The sequence below is a fragment of the Pollachius pollachius genome, assembly GCF_949987615.1.
Source record: "Pollachius pollachius genome assembly, chromosome: 1".
In the NCBI taxonomy this organism is placed as follows: Eukaryota; Metazoa; Chordata; class Actinopteri; order Gadiformes; family Gadidae; genus Pollachius; species Pollachius pollachius.
Genome location: NC_136934.1, coordinates 11,315,226 through 11,328,941, shown reverse-complemented (window position 1 = coordinate 11,328,941; position 13,716 = coordinate 11,315,226). Strand labels below are relative to the sequence as shown.

The 13,716-nt window shown below is 43.8% G+C and overlaps 2 protein-coding genes across 2 annotated transcripts in view; one reads left to right on the top strand and one right to left on the bottom strand.

Annotated features, from left to right (window-relative positions):
- abca2 (ATP-binding cassette, sub-family A (ABC1), member 2) overlaps positions 1–7,198 on the bottom strand; it is a 57,574-nt gene extending 50,376 nt beyond the window's left edge. Inside the window, exon 1 of the mRNA XM_079740465.1 lies at positions 6,849–7,198. Coding sequence (XP_079596591.1) covers positions 6,849–6,914 — 66 coding nt within the window. The 5' untranslated portion in view covers positions 6,915–7,198. The remainder of the gene's footprint in view (positions 1–6,848) is intronic.
- A 1,457-nt stretch (positions 7,199–8,655) lies between these two features.
- On the top strand, positions 8,656–10,997 carry LOC307087955 (alpha-(1,3)-fucosyltransferase 7). Its single transcript, XM_079753656.1, has 2 exons — positions 8,656–8,758; positions 9,484–10,997. The coding sequence occupies exon 2, from the start codon at positions 9,545–9,547 to the stop codon at positions 10,652–10,654; it is 1,110 nt and encodes a 369-aa protein (XP_079609782.1). The 5' UTR covers positions 8,656–8,758; positions 9,484–9,544; the 3' UTR covers positions 10,655–10,997.
- Positions 10,998–13,716: the final 2,719 nt, after the last annotated feature.

Here is a 13,716-nt window from a genome sequence, read left to right as displayed (position 1 = left end):
CACACACACACACACACACGCACTTTCGATTGTTTTCATTAGGGCAGATGGACACGTCAAAGTAGCCACTGGTAATGATGGATGAGGGAGAGCAAGGACCTCTCTCTCTCTCTCCCCCTATCTCTCTCTCTCAAAATTGAGAATGGCATATTGTTTGTCCCTCAACACACACACACACACACACACACACACACACACACACACACACACACACACACACACACACACACACACACACACACACACACACATTAATAATGTGCCTTTTGTTATCAGGGTGGATTCATCAGAATGTTTAAGAGTAGAATATATGGAAACGAGAAGAAGATAAAGGGAGAAATAAGGAGGAAAGGAAGAAGACGATACAGGGTAGAATAGGGTTGATTACTACTCATGAGAAAGGAGATGAGGATGTAGAGGATAATGAGGAGCACATTATGATTAATGACGTTTTGCGGTCAGCAGACAGTGCCTTCAGGTTCCCTCCAGCCAGACCCTAAGGCAGAGAGGATAGTCCTACAGAACTTCATTGTCAATCATTATTTAATCGGAAGAACACACAGCAACGGAGCCAAACTGCTCCAACCTGCTAGAATAACTGAATTGGTCCACAAATCGTGCTACATCTCATATCAGGGTTATTAGTTAACCTTTAATTTGCTTGTTGCTCATTTTAAATGATTTACCTCATGCCAAATGTTGCAAGTCAGCATGTGGGCGTCTCAATATTTCACTGTTGTCTGTCCTTCCCATCCCCCCTCTCTGGAAGTTTCAGAAAGTCTTTCTCGTGAGGGCGTCTGCAAATGGTATTGGTTAAACTTTTCATTGGTGAAATTGTCTGTCTGATATGGTTTGCTAAATATTGTAAATCCTGAAATGTTATTTTTGCTTAAAATAAAATGTAGTTGTTTAGGGCCGTGAATTCACGCACAAGTGTTCAGGAGAGCAAATAATTGGGTATTAATAGCGTTTAATACTCAACAGTTTACAAACAGCGATCAACAGTTTGCACACAGTAAGGTAATGTGTAGGTGCATAAGTCATAATTACTACTAAAAAAGGCTTTTCAGCCAGTTTAAAGTTATAGTGTAGTTCACTGTGTATGCGAGGCTAACCTGAAACATTATGATTTGTAACTTTCAAACCTGTTCTTGATATAACTGATGATCAGGAATACATTGTTTAAAATGTTGTGGCCGAATCCCAAATGGTGCATTCAAGTGATTTTGGAAAAGGATTACTTCAAATGTAATTACTGGTGTTTAAAAAGGAAAACATTTTGTATTCCTCAAAATCTAACATGGATGATGAATAGGTTTCTTCTCAAGTCATAAGCAGGACGGATTGAAAGGCATAGACCAGCTGCTTAGAATATTGATTGAATGTATAATTTGCTTGGTTTAACGTATGGATATAAAGCTAGTGTTAAGGTTCTACTACCGGTTCGTCGATCTCTCCCATTGATGACCATGACGGGACAGAACAGGACGTTGTTAATGCGAATCAACTATCGCAAATACACTGTAGTTGTGGAAGAAAAGAATCCCGATAATTACTTACATTTTGCTTTTACCTAAAGCATTCACACACCAAGGGCAGAGTCAACCATTCAAGGTGACATCTATCTCATCAGGAGCAGTTAGGGTTAGGTGTCTTGCTCAGGGACACCTCAATGTACTAGCTAGGAGGAGCCGGGGTTCGAACTAGTAATCTTGTTCAGACTCCTGTTCAGAATTATTAGCACCTTAAATTATTAATAACTCATCATAAACCATCCCTTCTGATATTGACATTTATTTCCCAAAAAGGGAACCATATCAAATTTTTGAAATGTTCATGATTAATTTAGACTGCAACGGATGATATACATTTGTTTGGTATGAACATATAGATTAGTTCAGAGTCTGCTTCATGTTGTAGCAGTGATTAGCTTCTTTGCTGACAGGGTCAGCCTAAACCTGCACAACATTGTGAATTAGCCGTCTGTTATCTCAAGGTTAGTAAAGCGCAGCACTGCCCTCGACACCACTGAACATCTAATGGCTCGGGTTTCCACATCCGTATACAAAATGCCCTGCCGGGTCTGCTGTCGAACACCCTGTCTTAGTGCTTAGACCTCGCTACTGGCCAGGCTACTCTATTAGACATCGCAGGTGACATTTATAATTCATTCAGCCGTCAGTTAAACTTCTGCTCAAGATGCATGTCTTTGTCTCTCTCCTGGTGTGTGCTGGGTCATCCTTCTCGGACTATACTCGCTGTCCCCGTCACCTCTCCTTTGACCGACTCAGAATACAGAAAAGGGGCGATGACGTGATTGTGGAGAGAACCAACAATGCATACCTCGCCAAACTTTTTTTTGCACCACTTCCTGCTCCACCAAGCTTCTGTTACTTCTTGAAATCTCCACAGATTATGGCAATGCGAACATTCTGTGTGTGCTTAGTCAGAAAAACAAGGCAGGCAGGATTTATTTTAATCTTATTTCCCCTACTCTATGGAGACCCCAGTGATCTTAACTAATGGAAAGTTCAGTGACCATACGAAAACGCATTGACTATAAAACAAGTTTTTCTGCAACGGACTTCTGCAGTCTCGGCCAGCTGAAGTAAGATGGACTTCTTTTGAAGTATGCTGACCGCTACTCCTCTCAGCTAGCCATTCCTTTGCAACCCTCCTCCTTACAAGTTTCGATGATGCATTTATTGCATTTCATTTGACCCTGCTACTTACTATAAAACAAGTTTTTCTGCAACGGACTTCTGCAGTCTCGGCCAGCTGAAGTAAGATGGACTTCTTTTGAAGTACGTGACCGCTACTCCTCTCAGCTAGCCATTCCTTTGCAACCCTCCTCCTTACAAGTTTCGATGATGCATTTATTGCATTTCATTTAACCCTGCTACTTACTCGTTTACATTCTACTGAGTCCCTTTACCCCTTTCAATTCCTGGCTCCCTCTCTACTCCTGTCAAATCTTCCTGAAAATCTTTTATTCATCACATTTCTCTCCCTGATAAAACATATAGGATATATGCCTCTTGGCCCTCCTGTTAATTCTGCCTTTTCCTCATTTGCCCTCCCTGCCCTCCCTCGTCCCATCTCCCTCCCCACCCTGTCAGTTCTCCCTCACCCACTCTTTCTCTTCAACTCTCTCCTCTTCTAGCCCTCATCGTCATAGATACCAGGCAGTGTTTTTTTTTACCAGTGTAAGCCAATGGCAAGGCCTGGCTGAAGGTAACAGCTATCTGGGTTAGACGAGCAGCTGTTCTGCTGCCACTCTGATCTGTAGCCTTTGCAGGGCTAGTGTCTTGTGACATTGAGACAGTTCACTTTCTTCAGGTGCTAGCAGCCAAACACGGCAGGATATGTAGGTATATGTAACACTGCCTTGTGCGGTTTGGGATGGTAACCTATAAAAAGAGAAGTGATGGGACTGTTTAGTTATCAACCAATAAATCTATCCAATGTTATTTATACTGCACTATTGGTGCAAAAAAGCACCAAGAAAAACAAAGAAGGGAAACCCCACAAGAATACAATATCTAAAAATAAATGTTAAAACTAAAGCATGAGGGCATAAATAGCATCTTCCGACCCATATAAACAGTGAAATATCCGCCAGCACTGTATAGATTGAATACCTTTATTGATTATTTTTTCCATTTTTGTCGTTTTGGCCTACATCCTTACTATTTCATGTATCTAGGTTACTTGTTTGCACTCATGCACTCAACAGCTGCTTGTTGTTCTTTTCATGTGAAAGCAGTGAACCGTTTGCCATTGATGAGGAATCAGACACCTGGGACACAATATGACCAGCCAAATGATTCCTGTGACCAGCCAAATTGAAAATAGAGCAGGCATCAGGTGAGGGCGGTAGAGAGGAGGGAGTGGACAGAGGAGGGAGCCAAACAAGGCTACTGAGTGACATCATGATTTTGATTAGATAATCTTCAACGGATACTCAACAGTTTGATATTTATGCCAAGAACAGCGTCGGAGTTGAACCACACATGCAAACCAGAATCCTTTCTCCTTTCACTCCCTCCCTCCCTCTTTCCATATCTGCCTCCTCCTTCCAGGAAGTATGAAACAAAGGCGTACCTGTTAAATTAATGATCAGCCCACAGAGATTCAAATGTATCTCTGACTAAACAACAAGCCTGCATAGAACCCAACAAAACCAAATAAAGAGCTTTGAATAAGAGTAATACTATTTACAAAGTGGGAATTTACCATTTACATTTACTGCTGTTATCCAAAGCGACGTACTGCGAATTCAGAAGCCGGTATGGCTTGTACATCTCGCTCAGGGATGTACATAATAATAATCACAATAAATTCATTAGATAAGCAAGATCAGATATTCACTCAAAAGTCTTCATCTGATCATCTTCATCCGAGGTGGGGGCTGGTAGGTGCTGAGGCTGGCACAGACTGACTCAGCAGTTTACCCCCCCCCCCCGAACAGAGATGGACCTGAATACAGACTGTTGCTATTTATACCATCCTAGCACTTATAGTGGACCTTAAAGAAAGAAGAACACACACTACTCTTGGTAGTCGCGCGCGCACGCACGCACGCACACGCACACGCACACACACACACAGACTACAGCTGTTTTTAAACAAAACCTTAAGACTTATCTTTTTAAAAAAGCCTTTTGCTAATTTCTCTTTTACTGTATATGTATTATATGTTTTAAAAACCTCTACAAATAAAATGTATTATTATTATTATTATTATTACACACACACACACACACACACATACACTCTTTCACATTGAATCTTATAATACATAAAACGGTTATTCATTAGTATTAAAACTAGATTTGTACTAGCTGGGTTAAGAGCTATGGTATCACACGATGCACACAAGCTAAGCCAATATAACCGACTGTTTGTTCTAAGGGTGTATGTTTATGAAGAGTGTGTGTGTGTGTGTGTGTGTGTGTGTGTGTGTGTGTGTGTGTCTGTGTGTGTGTGTGTGTGTGTGTGTGTTTGGGCAAACCATGTTGTTAGTTGGCAGGTTTGATCGTACCATCTGGAGGTTTTAATATTTAAAGGGTTTAAGTTTAGGAATATAGAGATGTTGTTGGACGTCATTGGGTCTCTACCTGGCTGGGTCTCTACCTGGCTGGGTCTCTACCTGGCTGGGTCTCTACCTGGCTGGGTCTCTACCTCCCTGGGTCTCTACCTGGCTGGGTCTCTACCTGGGTCTCTACCTGGGTCTCTACCTCCCTGGGTCTCTACCTCCCTGGGTCTCTACCTGGCTGGGTCTCTACCTCCCTGGGTCTCTACCTCCCTGGGTCTCTACCTCCCTGGGTCTCTACCTGGCTGGGTCTCTACCTCCCTGGGTCTCTACCTCCCTGGGTCTCTACCTCCCTGGGTCTCTACCTCCCTGGGTCTCTACCTGGCTGCTATAAGTCTGGACTCAACGCCTGGATCGGGACACTACGTCTAAGTCGGGACTCTACATCTGGACCCTTTGCTAGGATTCTACACTGGGATGTTGATGTTGGACGAGAAACCACATGCACCACATGCAACTGTTCATTAAGCTGGTAGTGACCCAAGCTTCTGGCATGAAAAGTACAAGAGAACTGTTTTGACTTGAGTGCATAGACCTAAATAGCAAAGGGAAAACATTGAGATACTACACTGCATACCAAATAAGATTTACTTAACAACTGAAAGAACATTCTCAACAGAGTTTAGTCGAATAGTTGTGAACGTACTTCCGTACTTCCATACCGTTTTCTCGGTTTTACTTTTGAGATCAGCAAATTACAACTTCTCCCACCACAAATATTCAAATGTAAATCCCATACCATCCAATTGCTGATACCATAGTTATCAGCAATGAGCATGGACAATGTGGACAATGACATTTATGCATATTATGGTAACCTAAAATAAGTTTTGTTCTGGCTTCTCTCCATTGGGGACTAGATCTTAAACTCACACCAGCCTTGTTGTCAATGAACGTAAGTTAGTAAGACAAAATATGACACTAAGAAAATATATGAATCATACACCTGTTGGGGTTTCTTGACACTGGTGCACCTATGGTCATTGGCCCTTCAGATAAGGTTGAAGATATTGTAAATCATAAGACATTCAGATCTCCGTTTACCAAGGACTGAGAAGACCTATATCTTTTGGACTTCCAGAAATCCTCTTAAGTCGTTCGTGTTCTTTCTATTGACAGCTCCAAAAATGGATATCATATCACAATGAATCAGCTCCGACACTTGTGGGCACAGCCCACAACGGATTTGTGCGACCGCCACAGCTTGCCAATTTATGAGCTCATATTGGTCCAAGATAGATAGATGAAGTTGACCTTAACAAGGGATGGTTCGGCTGCAGAAGTTGCTGATGATCACACACACCAGCAACCTGTTTGACGAGGTGCGCGCACAAAGCCGCGTCCCCGCGCCAGCATCTTATAAAATCCCCATTTGTGGACGTTATTTGAGCTCTGTCATCTCAATCAAACAGCACAGCATGTGCATTGTTAAGTACATGTGCATCTGGTGAAATAACGCACTGCAACCTGTAGGCAATGCAGCAGTCCCAAATGTTACACGGACCTTTAAAAAAAAAACAAAAAAACACGCCCGTCCGCCAGCTGGTGTGCTGGTGTCCCGACCATGGGAGCAGTCATCCCCAAACAACACGCACACACACACACGCGCGCGCACACACACACACACACACACACACACACACACACACACACACACACACACACACACACACACACACACACACACACACACACCTATCCCCCTATCCTAACCCTAATTTCACACGGGACATGCATGGGGTTCTTCACCTACCGGACCTCTCCGTTTCAAGGAGATGTTCTTCCAGAGGAGGAGATGGAGCTGGTGGAGAAACCCCATGTTCGTGACTCGGTGTCTCGGCGTCCTATTTATGGATACGATACCGACGGCCTGCGCCCGAGTTGAAATAAAACGTAAGAAATCCTCTCCGGTGGCATCCCGGCGTCACGTCAGGTTATAAAATCGCAGCTCCCGCCCACTCGTGTCGACCGTCTCGCAGGTCTCAGTTTTTTTTATTGTTGTGGTTCTGCCGGATTCTGGACTCGGGGGAAGGGATGACGAGTGTTTTTTGCGACTGACTCGCGGTAGCGTCGCCGGTTCAATGCCAAGCCCTGCCGCCAGCTGTCCGCACGGTGTGTGTGCTCTGTCATCCTACTTGGAGATGAACCGAGGCATAATCCTCAGGAGCGGTTCAGGTCCACGCAGGACGCGGTGAGACTCGAGCCCACGGAGGAGAATGTCAAGTGTCGGGCTGGAAATGTGGGAGGAGACCCACTTATTGACCTCACAGCTCCTGCAAGCTGGCCTTTGGTTTAATAAAGTATAATAGAGTGTTGGATCTACTTTTTGGGATGATAAATGTACCTTAAAACTAAATCCTTAAATGCTTTTAAATGCATTTTTTAGGCACCAAAATAAATAAATAAAGATAACCCATAAATGAATCCCGAATACTTCCGTCTTCCTGTGTGGATGTATTTTCATTTTTTGTAAATGGTTGACAACAGACATTTTATTTGACCGTGGGGAAGATAAATGGGATAGATGACACAGGGCCATTTATCTGATAATGTATTAAATACAATTATGTAGCCTACTTTGATGAACCGCAGTCCAGGCCTATGACTCTATGACGACCTACAACGGCGAATTTACTGCAAAACCGATGAACTCACTAGCCTATGTATTCCAAAGCGAACTGCATTAGCACATGCAACATGAAGTGTAGTGAGAGAAAGCTACTGCTGCCACCTAGTGGACATGGGGTTTACTGTTCTGCCTGCTGAAATTTGATTAGTTACAATTAAAAACAAACTGACAAACTCAAACTACACACTTACAGTTTGGACTGCAAATATGTTTATATAATTGTTGTTAGCAACATAATTATGATTTTTATTAATAATAACATAATGTTAAATGTTCAAAAATATAAAGGCTATATACAATTCTATGCAATATAAAATTGTTTTTGCTTGTTTGTTGTTTTTGTTTTAGTAATCTAAAAAAAGAAACCGGAAATTGCTGGTTAGATGAGAACATTTCACTAATAGAAACGCAAACATTTCTTGGAAACCTCTTGATGCGCAGCAGCTATCCAAGCATTACAAGGAACTCTGCGTCAACAAATCAAGCAAAAGCAAGAGATTTACAGCAAACCGTTAACGTGGGTGGTTGTTTTTAGTAGGCATCACTTGGGCAGGGCCGGGGCTCCTTCCTCTGCCATCGCAACAGGAAGGAAGACCATCTTGTGGTTTATAAAACGTTTACACTGAAAACAGTCAGAAGCCTCCTACCCTCAACCAACATGTTACTCTGCCCCACCTACAGGTAGAAGTGTTGCAGTGTGTGTGTGTGTGTGTGTGTGTGTGTGTGTGTGTGTGTGTGTGTGTGTGTGTGTGTGTGTGTGTGTGTGTGTGTTTGTGTGCGTGCGTGTGTGTAAGAAACCAGCAGGGTATATGGGCGAAAAGGGTGGGGCAGTGTGTGGCAAATATGATATTTCAAAGTGTGTGTGGAGAGAGAGAGAGAGAGAGAGAGAGAGAGAGAGAGAGAGAGAGAGAGAGAGAGAGAGAGAGAGAGAGAGAGAGAGAGAGAGAGAGAGAGAGAGAGATGGAACCCTTTTGCAAACAGGCTCTCAGAACTATACGCGGTGGATCTAGCCACATTAACACCTGTGGACAGAGGTAAGATTGGAGGTTTTTATGACCTGAACTTGTAACAAGGGATGAAGATGAACCTCTAAAATATTTTGAGAAAATTGATGGATCTTCTAGTTTGCATGGCATGTAGTTTCTGTGAGTCTTATACTTGTCAAGCACACATTTTTACATCTGCCTGAAAGCAACTACTAATAATGATATTAATAATGAATAACAATTTCAAGACATTTTAAAATATTGGCTGATACTTGTACATTTGTAGTTTGTACATGCTCTAAATCTAAAGGCATTATTATATAAATATAATATAAAACAAGACAGGGGTGACCAATTTATATTGTATTACTGTGTTAAGAAGTAACATCTGTATTAAATAGAAAATGGTTCCCTTATATTTATATTCATTGAGTAGCTTGCTTAATTATATATTGGATTATATGAATCCTCCATCTCAGTCTCTTTTCATCTTTTGCTCATGCATCATTGGCTGCAAATGCAGTTTGCAAGCTAGATTGAATCGAGGAAGAAAAGCATTCCCAATTCATCTTAATCTCAACTTGAACTGTGCTTTTAGCTTATTATAAATAAGTGCTGATTCATCTTTAGTTGCTCAACAATTGCAATATCCTTTGTTCCTTTAACACTTTGAGCGTAACATAAAAAACCCCGTCATATTTTCACATCCTCTTTTGCTGCAGTGATGTGAGAAGTCTTAAATCCCCTCTAACCCATCCTGAATTTCCCTGCAGGCTCTAAACTCCTTACCTCTCCCCTGCATCTCTGGCCCAGCGGCCCTCCAACCCCTTCCAAATGCAGACCTCCATCTCCAAGCTGATGACCCTCTTCTGCCTGCTCAGCCTCTCCACCTACCTGCTCCACCTGGGCCTCCTCTTTCACACCTCCCCCTGGCTGCAGCCTGCCCCACCCCCAAGACCCCTGAACCTCAGCATTCTGCTCTGGACCTGGCCCTTCGGACGCTCCTACTCCCTGGAGGGTGACCCCTGCCGCCAGATGTACAACATCACCGGCTGCTTCCTCAGCGACAACCGCTCCGCCTTCTCCACCGCCGATGTGGTGGTCTTCCACCATCATGAGCTCCGCTGGGCGCCTCCCTCCTCTTCCCGCTCCCTGCCCCTACACCTCCCCCGGCGGCCCTCCCAGCGGTGGGCCTGGATGTCGCTGGAACCTCCGGTCAACAACGGAGACCTCACCCCGTTCAACGGCCTCTTCAACCTCACCGTGAGCTACCGGCGCGACGCTGACGTTCCCATCCCCTACGGCCGGACCGTGCCCCGGTTGGCGGAGGGTCGCCGGGGCGACGACGACGCTGCCGTGCCCCCCCTCGCCCGGAACCGCTCCTGCCTGGCCAGCTGGGTGGTCAGCCGGTACAAGCCCGACCAAGCCAGGGCAGAGGTCTTCCGGCGTCTGAGGCGGCACGTCTCCGTGGAGGTGTACGGCCTGTGGGTGCAGAAGCCCCTGGCAGCGGAGCAACTGCTGCCCACCATCGCCCGCTGCTACTTCTACCTGGCGCTGGAGAACTCCAACGCCACCGACTACATCAGCGAGAAGCTGTGGAGGAACGGGCTGGGGGCCGGGGCCGTGCCCGTGGTGCTGGGCCCCAGCAGGGCCACCTACGAGGCTCTGGCACCGCGCGGTTCATTCATCCACGTGGAGGACTTTGGCAGCGTGGAGGCGTTGGCGGATCACCTGCGGAGAGTGGCGGCCGACGGCAAGGAGTACGGGAAGTACTTCGGCTGGCGGCGGACGCAGGAGGTGAAGACGTACGGCGACTGGCGAGAGCGGCTGTGTCAGATCTGCGTGCGCTACCCGGGACTGCCCCGGCACAAGGTGTACCACGACCTGGACGCCTGGCTGGGCGGGCCGTTAGGGGGGCCCGTGCCACGCTCGAATGGTTTCTGAGAACATGTTCAGCCTGACTCATTCAACCCACATGCCAGTTATGAGTCAAAGATACTAGCAGTGGTAGCGCCTTGGGTTGTGATGCAGTGGGAACGTAATAAGACTAGGGTCATGCTTGACCACACTTTCAGGTCATGCTTGAGGTTTTTCTATTAATAACAATGCGCTGGCTCTTGGTGTTTAAAAGGAGGGAGTTAAACGATGAAAGGAGAAGAAGAGATGAAGAGTTTCAAAATCCAACGAAAACAGACTGCTTGGCATCAGTCCCTGAACGCATTCGACTTGTGGTCACACTGCGTTCACACTTGATAACTTGATAAAGCTTTCTTCTCTACCTTTCCAAAAGGCAAAACAGAACTGTTTTTTATGATTATTTTAACGGCTTCGTGTTTTTACATTTGTAGTAGGAGCAGGAAATGATGCACATATTTTGTTACTGGGCAATCTTTGCAGTGAAACATTAAAGTTACTTGACTGTTTTCAGAGTTTATATGAATCATTATTCTTTTCAAATCCAGTACATAGCCGTGATAAAGTTAGCAGGCAAATTATTCTTGCAAAAGTTACAAATAGGCCTACATAGGGCCAAATGGCCAATATCGTGGGATTCCCTAACTGTCATTAGGTGGTTGAATCTGATTGGCTCTAGATTGATTGTAAATGTAAAAGCGTAAATCAACAGGTAATCTGGTCCTTGCCTTTTCTCTCAAGACAGGTCAACTCAAGTTAAATCCTGAATTATCTAGGCTAGTCAAAATTAGTTTTGCCACGTCTCGCATGGGAAACGCTGTGGCAGTTTCAAAAACAGCAATGTCTCCCCATTATGACACATTTGAGATTCAAGAATCAAGAATCAAGAATATTTTTTGATTAATTACTAAACCAATTACTGAATTACTTATTACTGAACAAATCACAATTACTAGCAATAACATTCCTATACGTCCGGATGTGATGTGATGTAGCAATGTACTAGCCCAATACGGTCTATGAATCCCCAACCAATAAAATGGAAAACAGGGTGTTAAAATAAAATATAAATAATAAAACCTAACTGGGTACTAGGCTACCTACTAGGCCAAATACTTCAGTATACCTTAGATAAGACAAAGTCCTATTTTATTGATCCCAGACGGGAAAACAATAAAATCTATTATACTGGTGAACAGACGAAAACAACGGACAAGGTTTCAGTTCACATAATATAAATATTGATTTATTTCACTTTTTCCCCAGCGTCAGCATATCCACATGCATGCCAAACCTTCTAAAGAGTGGTACATCCCTTGTACAGACATGAGTATGTAACAAGGGTGTCTAGCCGACATAAAGCTTTCTTCAACAAGATACACAGAAAGATAGAGCCAAAAGTAAGCCAGTTTTCGGGTAAAATTACTTATTGGAAGGAAAGGAAAGAGCAGAGGTTTTGAGAAAACACTGAATAAAAACATAAAAGTTTTATTAAATCATTGATACCGAAACATATGTGTTTGCTCGGTAGGCTCAACCATTTTCAAACAGTACCACAAAAATCGGTTAAAAAAATCTCCAACATTAAGCTGTAAAATATATAGTTTCATCCATGTATACTGTAGCTTTAACCAGTAGAACTGTAGTTTCAACCAGAAGTGTTGTAGTTCTTCACAAAATTGTAGTTCCAACCAACTACTAATAGTCATGAGTAGTTTTTAGCAGTAGTACTGTGGTTGTAACCAGTATAACCAGTTTTAACCATGGAACTGTAGTTTGGACCAGTAGTACTGTCGAGCTGTAGTTTTAAAACTTCAGTGTGAAGGAACTAATGTGATACAGTCAGAGTCTGGTTTTAAATGGGAGCATAACAGTAGCTACCAGATATCATCTCTGTGAGTTGACTGCCATATAAATTAAAATAAATTAATAAAAAATGAATTCATTACTTATTCTTGCTGATGATTTATGATTTATGATGAGCTAGTGTTTTTTTAAAACTTTAGAATGAGCTTGGCTGTTATTGGTGCAAACTAAATGTTTTTTTTTTAACATTAAGATAACTGCAAACTCACAAAATGTGGTCCAGTATCACAACTGTCGAGTGTCACAACTTTTTAAGAGGAGCCACAGGAAGTGGCTTTCCTGAGAGTCAACCACAACAGGCCACTTTCTAATACAACACAGGGTTCCCATACACCAGCCATAGCAGATATTCACAAGTTCAATTTGCTCCAGATAACAACATTTAAACATCTGAGGATTTGTTAAGGTTGGCGTAACATTTAGGGGCCTTCAAAAATGCTGTGATGTTTATCAGCCTTACAAGCCATTTAAAAAGCAATCCATTTGTCACCACACTAGTGGGTGCGTCCAACCAGATGTATGAGGGATAGATCAGCCTACCAGCCTATCCGATGGACTGTACCAGCTGGTAAGCTGATCTAACCATAACATCTGGATGTCATTCTACATTTACAGTTCAATTCAACTCAAGTGTGTGTGGATGATGGCTGGTTTCAGCAGCGTCACCTGGCCTCAGTCGGACTGATTGGACTCTGGTGCTGGGTGAGGCTGCACACATGTTGCCCGCTGAGACATCAATGGGCAATAGGTCAAACCAGCCATCCCCACACACACTCGGGGCGATCTCCTGCATGGAGCGCCATCGTCATGTATCAATGTCTGCAAACCCTACAATAAACCGGTCTCCAACATCACAACCCTGCATCCTTGGTTATGGAGGAGCCCAGAAAAGCCACCTAGGCTTCTAGGCGTGTAGCATGGACATTGCATACAGTCAGATGGATAGGAGTAAGAAACCAAACTGAAGCCTAGCCGACGCTGGTTCCTATAGGCGCCCTGTGTATTCAACGGGAACAACACAAAAAGGTAAACAAAGTACAACAGTTCAGTAGTTGCTCGGGCTCTCAAGTAAATAAACATCTAGACGAGGAAGGTGTGTGGTACAGTTAGACCAGCAACACATCAGCCTCTTCCACGTTAGCAGCGGTATACAGAGGAACACACACCAGGAGAGAGAGCGGAGGGTCGGGTCAGCACCGGGTCAGAGCGCTAGTTACAACTGTTTC

Coding starts and splice junctions, on each gene's coding strand:
- LOC307087955 (XM_079753656.1), top strand. CDS start 9,545: ATGCAGACCTCCATCTCCAAGCTGATGACCCTCTTCTGCCTGCTCAGC.